Here is a 14,883-nt window from a genome sequence, read left to right on the forward strand (position 1 = left end):
AAAGACAAAATTACATAAATGGTCCCTATGGTTACTAAATGTCACATTTTCACTCCTTGTTAATTTTTTTTACGAAGAAAGTCCTTGTGGTTTCTAATTTTTGCATGGTTGATCCTCACGTTTTCATTTGTTCTGAAATTATTGTTATACCCTTTTCAAAAAATTTCTGTAATTTTACTTTTAATAAAAAAAAGAAAATAAATACGCACCCCCAATCGAACCGTTCCTTTCACGATGGATTCCCATCTTCGTCTTTCCATTCACCATTCTCCCTCTTCCATGAAAAACAACCACCCTTAATTACTTCTGAATTGATTTTGATGCAATCGTATGTGAAATCCAATAATAACAAGAACTCGCAGCCCCTTTCATGCAAATATAAACGGGGTGAATTAGGGGATGCAACTAGCTAGCAAGATGATACGAATAGACTCAAACTAACAATATTTATTATTATAAATAAATAATAATTCAATGATCGTATAGATAAGAAAGTAAAAACAAGTTATACCTTAAAAGAAAGTGATTTGTACACAACAACATTTTATATAAAATATTTTATATTTTAAAAGACTGTTTAATTAATTGTTTACCTCAAATGTCTTGATTCGATTTGAGATTAAATGTACTGTCAAAAATAAAATAAAAAAGAGCTATTTTTTCAAATGAATTTTCTTTATTTTACAAACGATATGATATTAAATTAAGAAAAAAAATTATGTGAGCGTTTATAAAGTAATAATAATTTAATTGATACATAAGAGATAATTAAATAACTAAATTAGAAAAATATATTTGTGTTTTTCTATTTTGTTTGTAGGTAAAGCATAACCCTGAGGACTAGATTGTAAACATTTCACAACATCAGGGTTTCAAGTTTAACTATTTTCTGAACTCATGCTAATGATTGATTATTAGTCCACACAGAGTCAGATATCCTCCGCTATCATTTTCTCTCCGGCGAACTTCTCTCAGAGATATTTCGTCGCAGTTTTGAAGAACACAAGATACAAATTTACTGTAAATTATAGGATGAGCGTTTCTTCCTCTTCTTCATCACCTTTCTCTCAGTTTTGGTCTTCAGCGCTTAGATCTAAACCACTAGGTAAATCATCTGACACAGGCGAAGGTCTGGTACGCCGTCTTGGACCTTTTGACTTGATTTTATTAGGCATTGGCGCTTCCATTGGTGCCGGTATCTTCGTCGTCACCGGCACCATCGCCCGCGATGCTGGTCCTGGTACGTTTCATTCACAATTTAAACCTTGTACTTGAATATATCATTCATTTTGCAATCGAGTTTTATCTGTATTGTTGGGGGATTGCAAGAGTGTTAAATTTGTAAGTTGTTTTGTTCAGTGGTTTATCATGAGCTTTATGAAAATCTATGTCACCTAGTTGCTTGATAAGATTTTATTTCACTTGATGCACATGACTGGTAAAATTTACGTTTCCATTTCCCTGATCAAAGTGGATTATGTTTGTGAAATAATCGTTGCTTTATTTAATTAAAGCTTCAACAGGATTCCATGAACATGTATAAACCATGATTGCAATGAGCCTGGATTGACTGAAACAGCTAAGACATTTTCTGATGTCAATGGAATAAAGATTAATTTTTCATCTTTAAAATCGCTACCAAACATCAGATTTTAATGGGACAAAAGTTGCAATTTTTTGGTTGCAAATGACTACAGCATTGTATTCCATTCCATTCCATTTATTTCCAACCAAGCACATTTCTTTCATATTCCAATTCCTACCAAAACATTCTGTGAACCAAACACCCCTTAAGTTGATTTCTAAGCTTGATTGATCTCTTAAGATTTTACATTCCTCGCAAAATATTGATTTTTTTAGTATAAATTCATGTCATCTATCATATGATGATTTAATCCCGAATATTACCAACACTTTTTTATTACAGGAGTTACAATTAGCTTCCTACTGGCAGGAGCATCATGTGTCCTGAATGCCTTATGTTATGCTGAATTAGCAACTCGATTCCCTGCAGTTGTTGGAGGAGCATACATGTACACATACACAACTTTCAATGAGCTTACTGCTTTTCTTGTGTTTACACAAATGATGCTTGACTATCATATTGGTGCAGCTAGCATAGCCCGTAGCTTAGCAAGCTACATAGTTAATATATTAGATCTCATACCCTCTGTGAAAGATAATATTCCCAATTGGGTTGGACATGGTGGTGATGATATTTTTGGCTTTCTATCCTTCAACATCTTGTCTCCTATCCTTCTAGTCCTTTTGACAATACTCCTATGTCGTGGTGTTGGAGAATCTACTCTCGTCAATACTGTCATGACCATGACCAAGGTAATCTGTCATTGTCACTGTCACTGTCACTGTCACTGTCACTGTATTATTATTATTGTAGATTGGTTTACTTATAAAGTTTTTTTTGGTTCATGATGACAGGTAACTATTGTTTTTGTGGTCATCATTGTTGGTGCTTTTGAGGTTGATGATTCAAACTGGTCACCATTTGCTCCAACCGGTTTTAAATCCATACTCACTGGGGCCACTGTAGCTTTTTTTGCATATGTTGGATTTGATGCAGTTGCTAATTCAGCTGAAGAATCTAAAAGACCACAGGTATCATAAAACTGAATCCTGCTTTCTTTATCTTATTTCATTACACATCACAGAACAAAACAAAACAAAACAAGTTGTACTACGTGTTGCATGCATTGGACTAGGACCAGTACTGATGTCAGTGGAATATAAAATTGCAGCTTTTTGTCCCACCTAGAAAAAAGTGGGACAAAGACTCACTCTCGATCTCTTGTCTATGGAAAAAGACATGTATGCCCTTCTCATCATTGTCATGGAAATTAGACCAAGAAACTTTGTCTAATCAAGTCCCGTCCCTTCGAGTCATTGTGTAACAAATGCAGCCTAAACACAGGACATGACTAAACAAGATTTCTAGGTCTATTTTCCATGACAAGGATGAGGAGGGCATTCACGTCTTTTTTCCACAAACAAGAGATTGAGAGTGAGTCTCTGTCCCACCTTTTCTAGGTAGGACAAAAAGCTGCAATTTTATATTCCACACAGTACAACCTGTTTTGTCATGTCCTACATAACATATCGGGCTTTTACATACTGACAGATGTTTCTTTTTTATCTTTTATTGTTATTGGTGGGTGTCAGCGGGACCTACCAATAGGCATCATTGGGAGCCTTCTTGTTTGTGTTGTACTATACATCGGTGTTTGCTTAGTTATAACAGGAATGGTTCCTTACAAATTGCTTGGTGAAGATGCTCCTTTAGCCGAGGCATTCAAATCCAAAGGATTGAACTCCGTATCAATCCTAATCAGCATCGGTGCCATTGCTGGACTTACAACAACTCTATTGGTTGGCCTGTATGTTCAGGCAAGCACAGTACACAGTACAGAATACACAAGTACACATGTGTTATCATCATTTAAATAACCGAGTTTTTTTTAATGAGCAGTCTAGGTTATATCTTGGGCTTGGAAGGGATGGTTTGTTACCTGCAATATTTGCAAAGGTTCATCCAACACGTCATACTCCAATTCATGCTCAAATTTGGGTTGGAATTGTTGCTTGTATTTTGGCTGGATTGTTAAACGTGACTCTGCTATCACATATTCTCTCAGTTGGATCACTCGTATGTTTGTTTGCTTCGACTTAATTTATTTGTTTATTATATTTATAGCATCTTACTTTAATTTTTTTTAATTGTAGGCAGGTTACTCGGTTGTTGCAGCATGTGTAATAACTCTTCGATTGGACGATAATATTGATATTAATATTAATACTCACCTCACAACCAACTCAATGTCAAAGAGGACAGATGGCATCACAAGCATTATTGTAATTGCTTTTTGTGGTTTTACTACTGGAATTCTTTATCGATTCGGTGGCTCAACTCTTGCGTATATATTTCTTATTTTACCCGTAGCTATTGCAATCCTTGCAGCTGCAAATCTTCAATTTAGGCAGGCAAGTTTCTAGTCAATTATAACATTCTACTTTCAATATATCGTTTATTTTTTTTTCTTATTAACGAATTGTACTTTGAAAAAATTTATTAAATTATAAAATCGGTATTATCCTGCAGGTTTATAAAGATCCACCTGGTTTTTCTTGCCCGTGGGTCCCAATATTGCCTGCTGTCTGCATTTTTTTTAACATATTCCTTTTCGCTCAGGTTTGTTTTTGCTTTTGCTATTTGCTAATTTTTATTAATATATGTGCCAATTTTTTTAACAACACTTGCTATTTTGCTATTTTTGCTGAAACTGATTTTAACCTTTTCTGCAGCTTAACTATGAAGCATGGGTGAGATTTGTGGTGTTAAGCATTGTTGCTGGGTTTGTATATGCATTTTATGGGCAATATAATGCGATTCATGCAAGTGATGACACCAATTATTACCATACATTGCCATCAATAGAAGCTCAATAATTTCGTTATTGTTGTAATATTATTTGTTTCCCATAAGTGGGTCCTGTTGTAAGTTGTAACCACAGTTTAAAAACCATACTTTTGTTCAATCTAATAATATATAACCTAATAGGGTTATGAAAGATGAGTGTTATTGGTTCATGGATCGTTAAATTTAATCAATCGGGTGTTTTTTGTTTAAATGACTTTTTTATTGAACCAAATTTCCCAAAAAGAAATAGAGTTACCATGACAATCTCAAAGAATAAAACCTTCTTGTAGGGACTGAAATTGAAAAAAAAAAAAATGAATCCAAACTGTTAAAAAGAACAACCTATCAAAAAGTGTTTTTGAGAGCTTTTAGGTTGCGTCTGATAGAAAACAGTTTTCAGTTTTTTTGGAAAAGTTTCGGAAAATAAAGAGCCACGGATATTGGGAATCATAGGAGAAAGATAAAGGATAGATGGCTTTAGGAAACTCGTTTGGTTGAAACCAGTGGAGTTTTTAATTTTCATTTTAAAAATCTAGAAAACTTTGGAAAACTGTAAAAATATTTTTTCTATTTTACATACAATCTGGAAAACAAAAAAATTTCATTTTCTAGGATTTTTTTGAAAACTGAATCAACAAAACATGCTTTCAAAATTTTCAATTTTATTTGAAAATTTTCGTGGAATATTGAAAAAAATTTCCAAAGCCAAATGCATCTTTAGCTTTTTAGAATTTTTAGTTTTTTGTATCTATCTAATTTCACACCTTTAAAAGCAACTAACTATATTTTCCGAACACTTCTTTACAAATAAAATTAGAACTGCCAACTATTTGCTTTTAGTTTCTATCAACCGGCTATTACTGGTTAGTTTTGTCAAACACACTCATAATTGATGGAACATTATATACATTTGTTGTTTTTTGATTTATTTTTCTTTATGTTTTCGATCGTGATAGCTTCTATGTATACCATAACAATTTACACATTGACGAATGGTAAAATCATCTATCACAAACGTCCATGAGATTATTCTCAACTTTTCATCATGTATATATTTTATTTTCATTTTGTTCCCATATGTACTTACTCTGTCCGTTTCTCATTCAATAAAAAATTTAACTCATTCAATACTTACTCCTTCCGTTTATTCCATGCGCTATAACTTTTTCTCAAACCCTTTTTTCACGCCTTTCACTTTTCATTGCTTAACATTAATATTTTGATTTTCTATCATACTTTTTGTTATTATTGAGAAAGTCTCGTCTTAATATCCACAATAATATGAGTTTGTCTCGATATGACATATATTAGACATGACATATATTTAGTCTCAAAATCCATTTTTCTTTATAACGTTATACGATTTCCGTATTTCATACTTTTGAAATATGATGTTCTATAGAACGTAGACCTTATATGAATTTAATAAACTGTATGTAATTGTCCATTGAACTTGATATCTAAATATCATACGATTTTATAACTAATTAAACTGTTGTAATCGTAAAAGTCACTAACTTCGACGAAAAGTATTCATAATTTATCTCACTAAAAAATATCTCCAAAACACGGAATTCAGTCAATTTCTTATCAATTTTTACCAAATATATCTCTTTTTACAACTTTGTTTTCTATGTTTTGTATATATTTATTTTCATATATGTAGGGTATTAAAACCATGTAAAAACTTATTATTTTTTTATATATTTTTTTTCACAAACTAAAAATATAGTTTTATATATAATTAAATATTATTCTATTATAGGTTATGTTTCGTATCCCAATTTTCTTTCGTATCACTAATGGTTGTCATCCTAGTTAAATACTTGGGAGCTGATTCGTGCAAACAATTTTCTTCATACACAATAATTTATGCATTTAATGTGTTGTATTGTACAACTTTATAAATCATAAATTATTGTGTATAGAGAAAAAATGTTGTTTATGAATCACTTTCCTAAATATTTATATTGTTTTAAGTGAATCTAACTATGTAAATGTATTTTGAAAATTTATTTTTAGATCTCAGGGAGTGGGCGCGACAAGTGTTCACCAAGGGCACCATGCACTGCTCCTGAGCTCAAACTCAATTCTTGGAAAAGGCTTGGAGAGGAGAGAGAAAGCTAAACTCAATTGTTTTTCCTATTTTTCATTTTTTTTACAACTTACCACACCCATCCTAAGTTAAATATGTAGTGTGACAAAACTAATATGACAGTGATATAGCAGACAAAAAAAATAAGATAACAGTCCATCGAAGTATGTAGATAAAAAAACTAACATAACTATGGTGGTAGTATAACAAATATGACTAGTAGGTCGATATCTTCAATCAAATCGATATTCTTTGAATGAGTGGGCTACAAAACCATATTTTGCTGACCATGTGTCACTAAACACTTAAAAACACTTTTTTGGAAATCATATTTCGCAGAACTTCATTGAATTCGTACTTGATAAATAATATTAATATACTAATTATGAGACCCGTGTATTATATGAGTTTATTAAAAAAAAAAATATGAAGGTGTAAACATTTAGGAGTTTGAATTTATAAGAAAAATCTTGAATTATTGAAATTGAAATGCTTGTTTCTCTTTTAAATTTAAACAAATAATTTAAATAAAGGAAATAAATGGACTTTAATTTAGGAATTTTAATATTAGAAGAAAAGTTGCATTAATAAAATTGATATACATTTATTACAATTATTACATTTAAATATTATATAGAATTTAATAAAAAGAAAAAAAAAATGACATGTGAAAAAAAAATTAATTTAAATTAACCAAACATGACACGTGACAAAATGAATGAGAATATGATATGTGACCAAAAAAAATTAGTTATTAGAGTATATTACATTTAAATGCTATATAGAATTTAATAAAATAAAAAAAAAACTATAAAATAACACTTGGAAAAAAATTAATTTAAAATAACCAAAAAATGAATAAAAACGTAACACATGATTAAAAAAAAATATTTATTAGAGTAGATCAGGTAATTTCGCTCGACTGTTTTTCATTTCAAATATAAGTCCTATTAAAAGATACGATTACTCCTTTTTTTTTCTTTTTTTTTTTATTTAACTTTTTTTTATTCAATTGTGATAATTTCCTTGTATGTCGCAATCTATCTACTAATGTTTTTAATGAATTTTTGTGGCAGCCCTTGTGGAAGAGTCCATGCTCTTTGTACAGCATATATGACTATAACTTAAATTATTTATGACCGTTTGTAATATAAACAATTCGTTTCAGTTATAGTAATTTTTTATATAAAAAATTTTCAAAACTCTCAGAATCGGAATCTTACTTAAGATTGTTTTATGTGTCGCAATATCATGATTGTAAGATCGGATCAAGATTGGAAGATCCTACCAAAATGAGCTTATATTCAAATTTGCTCGTGCGGTTTTGGATGTGCAGTATAAATTATTACTTGATGTAGATGTAGATTAAGACGTAGATTTTAAGCCAAATTTAAATTTCTAAATAGGGAAAATGACTTATGTGGGTAATTAACTATTGTCTTTGTATTCATTTGGTCACTTATTATTATTATTATTTTTTTTTTTGTATCCGATTTACCATTAAACTTGTTGTAGGTGTTCACAGAAACCGGCTATTAAAGGTTTCCGGCAATTTCTTATCTCCGGTGACTCTCCGGTCGTCTTCTCCGGCGAGCCTCCGGAAAAAATGAGTTTTCCGACGGATCCTTGGGTCTCGGCTGGATGACTTACAGCAGCAACAAGCAGCAGGAGGTGGTGATGGTGGTTTACCGGCAGTAAAGGGAGGTGGCAAGTGGGTTTCAGTGATGGCAGGAGGAGTTGGCAGCGACGGATCCTTGCCGCCTCGTCCCTTCTTTGTTTTTCTGGCAGCAAATCGACAGGAATGAGAGATGGGAGGGTGGAGAAAGCTAAGCAGCAGCACCGACGGTGGGTGCCGCTTGGATGGCAGTTGAGAAAAATCCGCCGGAAAAACTTATTTTTGCCGGAGGCTCGCCGGAGAAGACGACCGGAGAGTCGCCGAAGATAAGAAATTGTTGGAAACCTTCAATAGCCGGTTTCAATGGTGACTGTGAACACCTACAAAAAGTTCAATGGTAAATGAGATACAAAAAAAAATGACCAAATAAATACAAAGGCAATAGTTAATTATCCACATAAGTCATTTTCCCTTTTAAATATGAACCATAATTTTTGTTGTTGCAAATTGTAATAATTAAGAAGAAAACATGTCAATTACAAATAAATAAATAAATAAATAAATCATTATGATTTACAACTATATGTTTAAGATAACAAATGGAATATCATGAGTGTAATCGGCCTAATTCGTGATGAATTGATGAAGTGATGATGCTCTATAAAGCTTCTTGCAACATGCGATACTCGATTTCAAGTTGAATAGACGGAATTTTCAGAGTCGACTATATAATAAAACTATAGATGTGAGATCGGTTCGTGTTAAGATCTTAAGATCCTAGTCGGGATCTTAAGATCCCACTATAGATCTTGTTTGATATAGATCCTAGTGGGATCAATATCGTTTTTGACTTGTAGGATTTTAAAATCAGGATCGGGAGCTTAACAACCATGAAATTTTTTATGTTGATATTATATGTTTCTAATCACGAGCACAAACTAATTATATTCGGTTTTGTTTTTTTTTTTATAAAACAAAAACCAAACAAAAAAATTGGTTTTTATGATCCACAAAACCTTTTCTGACTTCTAAGTCATTTTTTATTTTATTTTTTGGGTTTGTATTTTTTTATCATAATTTCATCTAGTGCAATTTTTCTTATATATTCTAAGTAATCAGATTGAGTAAATATGTATTGTTTATGCTTTAGTAATTGTATATTAATATATATTGGACGACGATTTGGAAAAATATTTGATGAAATTATAAAATAAAAGACATTTCAATTTATAAATAATTCGTCAATCAAAGTTATATATAAAATGATGTTGATACGAGTGTTTGAGTTTTTCTATTCGGTTCGATTTTTCGTAACAAAAAACCAAAACAAACCTAGAAATACGCTTTTCATATAAATCAAAAAATTAAAGAAACAATTTGTTTGTTTGTTTGTTGTTTTTTTTTTTTTTTTTTTGGGTTTTCCTGCGCCACCCTAGTTTCTTCTAAAGGTTACGAAATAACAACATAAATTTTCATCCGTTAAACGCTAATAATAAAATTCTTTGGTCACCTGTTGACCGATTTCCTAACTTACAATAATTTAGATCACTTGGTCACCCGTTGACCGATTTTCTAACTTACAATGCATCTACATGACAAATATTGAAACATTGAAAGAAGATATCATTCAAATGACGTAGTAAGCACAATGAAAACATTAACCATTTTGTATGAAAATCTATTTTATGTAATTGTTGAAATTTAAACAATTAATGAGACAATATTTTGGAAATTGAGTAATCTAACCAAATGTGGAAGACATTTTGAATATAATAATCACATTTAATTTGTTTTGAAAATAACTATTCACTCTGGAATGAGTCATTCCAGCGGCTCGGTTATCGGGTTCCGAAGAAAATAGCAGTACATAAGGCATATCGAAATATCTTCATATTTTGGAGTCAGGACAAAGATGTTTTATGGGTTAATTTTTTATGTTGATAACTTGATATGATATGTTTCTAATCACGAGCACAAATTTGTTATGCTCGGTTTTGTTTTTGCATAAAACCAAAACAAAACAAAAAGAATTGGTTTTTAAGATACAAAAAACTATTTTTGGGTTCTATTCCATCAATGTTTTGTTTTTTATTTTTCGGTTTTTGTATTTTTATTTTATCATCAATTTCATCTTGTTTTATAATTTTCGGTTTTTGTATTTTTTATCATCAATTTCATCTAATGTGATTCTTATCGACTCTAAATGATTTGATTAATTAAACAAGTATTGTTTATGTTTTAGTAATTGTATATTTATATACATTGGACGATGATTTGGAAAAGTTTTTGATGAAAATATAAAATCACTACAAGAAATACGTTTATTAGCGTCAATTAAAGTCGCCGCTAAAACTTAGTTTAGTCATCGGTAAAAGAAATAGCAGCGATACATCGTCGTTGAGTCACCGCTACTGTCCCGTCGCTATTGCTCAAAATATCGCTGCTAATAACATTGTCACGGATAATGCCTACTGCCCCCGCTAATACATATGTTGCCGGAAATAATCATTGTTGCCGATAATAATGTCGCCGCCAATGTTCGTTTTTTTAATCAACCATTTTCGGGTGCAGCAAAATCGATACGTAACGACATTAAATATAGAAAACACGAAACATTAAATGCAGAAAAAAGATTACATAACGCCATCCAATTAAGTAACAAAACTTTATAATTCCATACAAATACCAAAATAAACAACAAAATTGTTATAAAGTAATGTCATAACAAATCTAACAAAACACAAACTAATCCGATGAACCATCATCTTCCCTCCCTTCGTTTCCTCCTTGATTATCACTTGGTGATTTCCCCGAATGAAACAACGCATAAATTTCCTCCCTACACGTCGGGTCGCTGAGCATTGCACAGAGATTTGCCAAATACATAAAACATACATAAACTTCTAAGTTAAACTATCAACATAAATAAAAACTACCAAAATACATTGCTATTTCTTCCACTTAAATACAAGAAATACCAAAAGTACGTTGTTATTTCTTGCACTTGGGACATAAACACAATTATCAATCAACATGCATTTATCGATACCAATTATAAATCTTTACGCTGGAATACTTCTTGAAACTGAGCATTCTTGCTAAAAATAATGGACTCTTAGCAGTAAAATATGTGGCGGACAGCTAATCTTCATAGTTCGAAAATCAATCTGTATGGGACGTTGCCACGTCGTGGCAAGTAGTAGACCACGGCGTGGTCTAGCAGCGAAATGAAGGCTAATTACGGTAAAAACTTCTTCGCAACGCACAATGAGAGTTGGTGCAAAGTGGTTTTCTGAAAATAAGCTCGTCATGTAAAATACCATCGAAACATGCATATAGGATTGACGTGTTCCGGTATTCAAATATCAAGAAAATAAGTCACGATGGAATTGTTGGCGACGTCATGGGTTAGCTAGGATCGAATTGCGATCTCGTGAAAATTTGAATTCTTCACCACTCAATGAATCAACCAACCTTGAAGTAGCTAATTTCTCGACTAGTCCATCGTATTAGTTTCTTCCCTTAGGAAACATTGATAACTTCATAGACTTCAGTTTTTCTCCATGTTGAATGTGAACCTCTTATTTGTGTCTCACGCTTCTTGTCGTCTTCTTTCGTATCCCGGGAAACCAAATATCGGGTTGCCTCCCGCAAAACGCTTCTTTTTGAGGAGTCATGAGCCGAACTCCTTCCCGCTCTACGTTGTTGCGATTGGAGGGGTATCTCTTTGTCTAATTTTAATTTGGCCCTTCATTCACATCCCTGAAAAAAATCTACTTTTTTCACACAATGTTTATGATCTTCTAAACTCGCGTCAGAACTCCCCAATTTTCGGATTTCTTTTGGCTCTGTAGTTTAGGTAAAAAGTTCAGAACTTCTTGGAGTCAGAAATGCGGAAACTATAATCTAAAAATTCAAAAACAGGTGTGCAGTGGCCCGGTTATTAGTCTGGTGACGGTGAAGTGAAGAAACTGTCTTCATATCAAATCGCAAAGAATCGTGGCGCGGTCTCGTCCTCACTGCATCGTGGTGGGTGTTGGTCATCCTCCTTTTGTACTTCATCTTCCATCGACCTCCCATCCTCAATGAGCTCAGTATTTCCCTTAGTTTCTTCTGTTTGCAACATTAATTTCACCTCATCGTCGGTTGATTGCAAGGACTTCGTTTGATCGACTCCAAAGGTGATTTCTTTGGACCCCACTCTTAGTGTTAACTTTGAGTCATGGATATCAACAAGGGATCGTACGGTACTAAGGAATAGCCTTCCAAGAATGATGAGAATTTCACCATCTTCATCCATGTCAAGGACAACAAAATCAAACGGAAAAACGAATTTGTCATCTTTATCAAGCTACTCTTCTATTATACCTCATGGATATGTAACAAATCGGTTGGCCATATGGATAGCCATTCTTGTTGGCTTCAATTCTGGAAGATCAAGCTTCTTGTAGAACGAGTATGACATCAAATTTATACTAGCTTCCGAATTAGCTAGTGCATTTGTCTTGGTTGAATTTCCAAATTCACAAGGAATGATAAGGTTACCTGGATCTTTAATATTCGTTACTGCTGCCGAACACTACTCGTTAAGAATATCCTCTGAAGCTTGCTCTAATTTCTTCAGAATGCTAAGGAGATCCTTGAAAAATGTCGTAGATTTCAGCATTTGAGCAATCACATCTATAAATGACATATTAATTGAAAGTGCTTTGATTTGATCCAATGAACTTTTTATGCTCGTGTTCCTTTTCTACTTGCCTTTTTCTTTCGGGATATGGCAACAGTGATTGATATGGCTTTACAAACGGACTTTCGAAATGATTATGCGCTGGCCACGACGTGGTAGTGGGTTCACCACGTCATGGAAACTAGACAGACGCATTTTTGTTTTTGTTCTTTTCGAATTCTCCTTCGGGTTGCTGATCGTTAGTCACATGGGCAACTCGTATGAGCACCAAAGATTCAAAATTTTCATCTTTATGAGTGGTAATAGCTAACACGTGACCTCTTGGATTGACTTTGATATTTCTTGGAAGGGTGCCCGACAAATGCTCGGGTAAGAATTGAGCTAATTACCCGACTTGCTTTTCACTAATCAGAATTGACGCTTGCTGATTTTTCAGAGTGGCTTGCTGGTCTTTCAATGTTGCATCGGTGTTATTATGTCGCTTCTCGCTTGCTTCGAAAAATCGGGCTAGTAGTGATTCAAGATCGGGTTTCTTTTCATATGTAGGTTGTTCTTTTTTTATAGAAACCTTGACCTTGTTGTCAATATTTTTCTGCTTTTTCTCTCTTATATTCTTCATACGGCTTCCATTCTTTTTTTGGCTTTCTCTAATCTTCTTCATACTTGTCCCCACTCGAATATAATACTTGGGCCTTTTTGTTTCCATTTTCGTGCATGTCACAATCTTTTGTTAAAGGTGGGCCGTTACAGTTATCACAACCGACTTAGATGGCATGGATGTTTTGATTGATTTATTTATGCTACGATCCAAATTGTCGAGTTTAGCGGTTATTGTAGGTAGACTATCGGGAGTGCCTCCTCCGGTTGATCTTTTTCTTGTGACATAATCTCTTTGATTATGATATTCGCGTGAGTGTTTTGCGAATTCTTATATCAAATCTTTATTTGTTGCTAGATTTTTACTTTGTGAGCGGTCCTTGGGAATCAAGCAATTGTCTTGTGCAAACATTGATCCCATTGTAGAAAGTCGAGATTTCATGTCGGACGTTGAGATCATGTATTGGAAAATTTTGTAGTAGCTCTTTGTACCTATCACACTCTTTGTAGAGTGTCTCTCCTTCAAGTTTTAGAAATTTGAGGATCTTCATTTTCAAGTTGGCGATCTTGGATGGATGGCTAAACTGCTCGATAAATTTTCTCTTTAGTTGGTCCCATGTAGTGATTGTTCCCAGTGGTAACAACTTGACCCATCGTTTGACCACATCTTTGAATGTGACCGGTAAGACTCTAAGCATAATCACATCTCTCATGACTCCTGGAATGTTGAAGTAGTCGGGTATCTCGAGCACTTCGTCGATGTGCTTATGGGCATCTTAGTGATCCTTCCCATCGAATGAAGTTTTTTTAGAAAATTGAGAAATTGCCCTTTCACCTCGAAGTTGGCGTTGGCCGGGATTAACAGTCACACAAGGCCCGATCCATTACCATCCCTGATTCTATTCTTGTATTGCTCCATCATCATGTCCGCAATGTCCGCCATATCTTCTATACCGCTTTCGTCCCCGAACTTTGTATATGGGTCGGTCTTTTCTGCTTTGTACTCTCTTTCCTTATTGTCTTTCTTTCTTTTATGAAAATTTGATTATGGTTCGTTGGAGGCAGTTATGATCTTGGATGACGATGCTCTGGTTATATAATACTGAAACAAAACAAAACAACGCGTAAAAAGGAACTAAAACGAAAAAATATAAATAAATGATAAACAACGATTCCACGTTGTGGTAAGGGTAAAACCGCGGTGTGGTATAAAAAAACTAAAACTTCTGAACTAACTAAACAACTTTCTACGGAAACCACAAAAGATCGAATAACTATCAAGTAATTAATCTAAAACGTAAATAAAACCGTTCCCCGGCAACGACGTCAAAAACTTGATGTGTTTATTTTATGCACCAGTAGTTTTAAATTTATAAAATCTGATTGAATCTCAATTGGTTTTAAAACACAAATAGATAGTGTACCTAGTCGTGAAGTAATACGACCTAACGTAAAAA

General features: G+C 33.2%; 1 protein-coding gene across 1 annotated transcript; it reads left to right on the forward strand.

Annotated features, from left to right (window-relative positions):
* The first annotated feature begins 914 nt into the window (after positions 1-914).
* Positions 915-4,583, forward strand: LOC145125272 (cationic amino acid transporter 9, chloroplastic-like). Its single transcript, XM_079060755.1, has 8 exons — positions 915-1,240; positions 1,928-2,337; positions 2,440-2,616; positions 3,178-3,402; positions 3,485-3,661; positions 3,739-3,996; positions 4,115-4,204; positions 4,318-4,583. Exons 1-8 carry the CDS (start codon positions 1,033-1,035, stop codon positions 4,459-4,461), a joined length of 1,689 nt encoding a protein of 562 aa, XP_078916881.1. The 5' UTR covers positions 915-1,032; the 3' UTR covers positions 4,462-4,583.
* The last annotated feature ends 10,300 nt before the right edge of the window (positions 4,584-14,883 follow it).

This window comes from Lactuca virosa, chromosome 7, assembly GCF_052849685.1.
Source record: "Lactuca virosa cultivar CGN04683 chromosome 7, Lactuca_virosa_CGN04683_v6, whole genome shotgun sequence".
Classification (NCBI taxonomy): Eukaryota; Viridiplantae; Streptophyta; class Magnoliopsida; order Asterales; family Asteraceae; genus Lactuca; species Lactuca virosa.

What these genes read in the sequence shown, in the direction of transcription:
- LOC145125272 (XM_079060755.1), top strand. Translation starts at nt 1,033, where the DNA reads ATGAGCGTTTCTTCCTCTTCTTCATCACCTTTCTCTCAGTTTTGGTCT. An exon ending in TTCTCTCAGTTGGATCACTC is followed by an intron (nt 3,662 to 3,738) that starts GTATGTTTGTTT and finishes TTTTAATTGTAG; the next exon opens with GCAGGTTACTCGGTTGTTGC. An exon ending in ACATATTCCTTTTCGCTCAG is followed by an intron (nt 4,205 to 4,317) that starts GTTTGTTTTTGC and finishes CCTTTTCTGCAG; the next exon opens with CTTAACTATGAAGCATGGGT.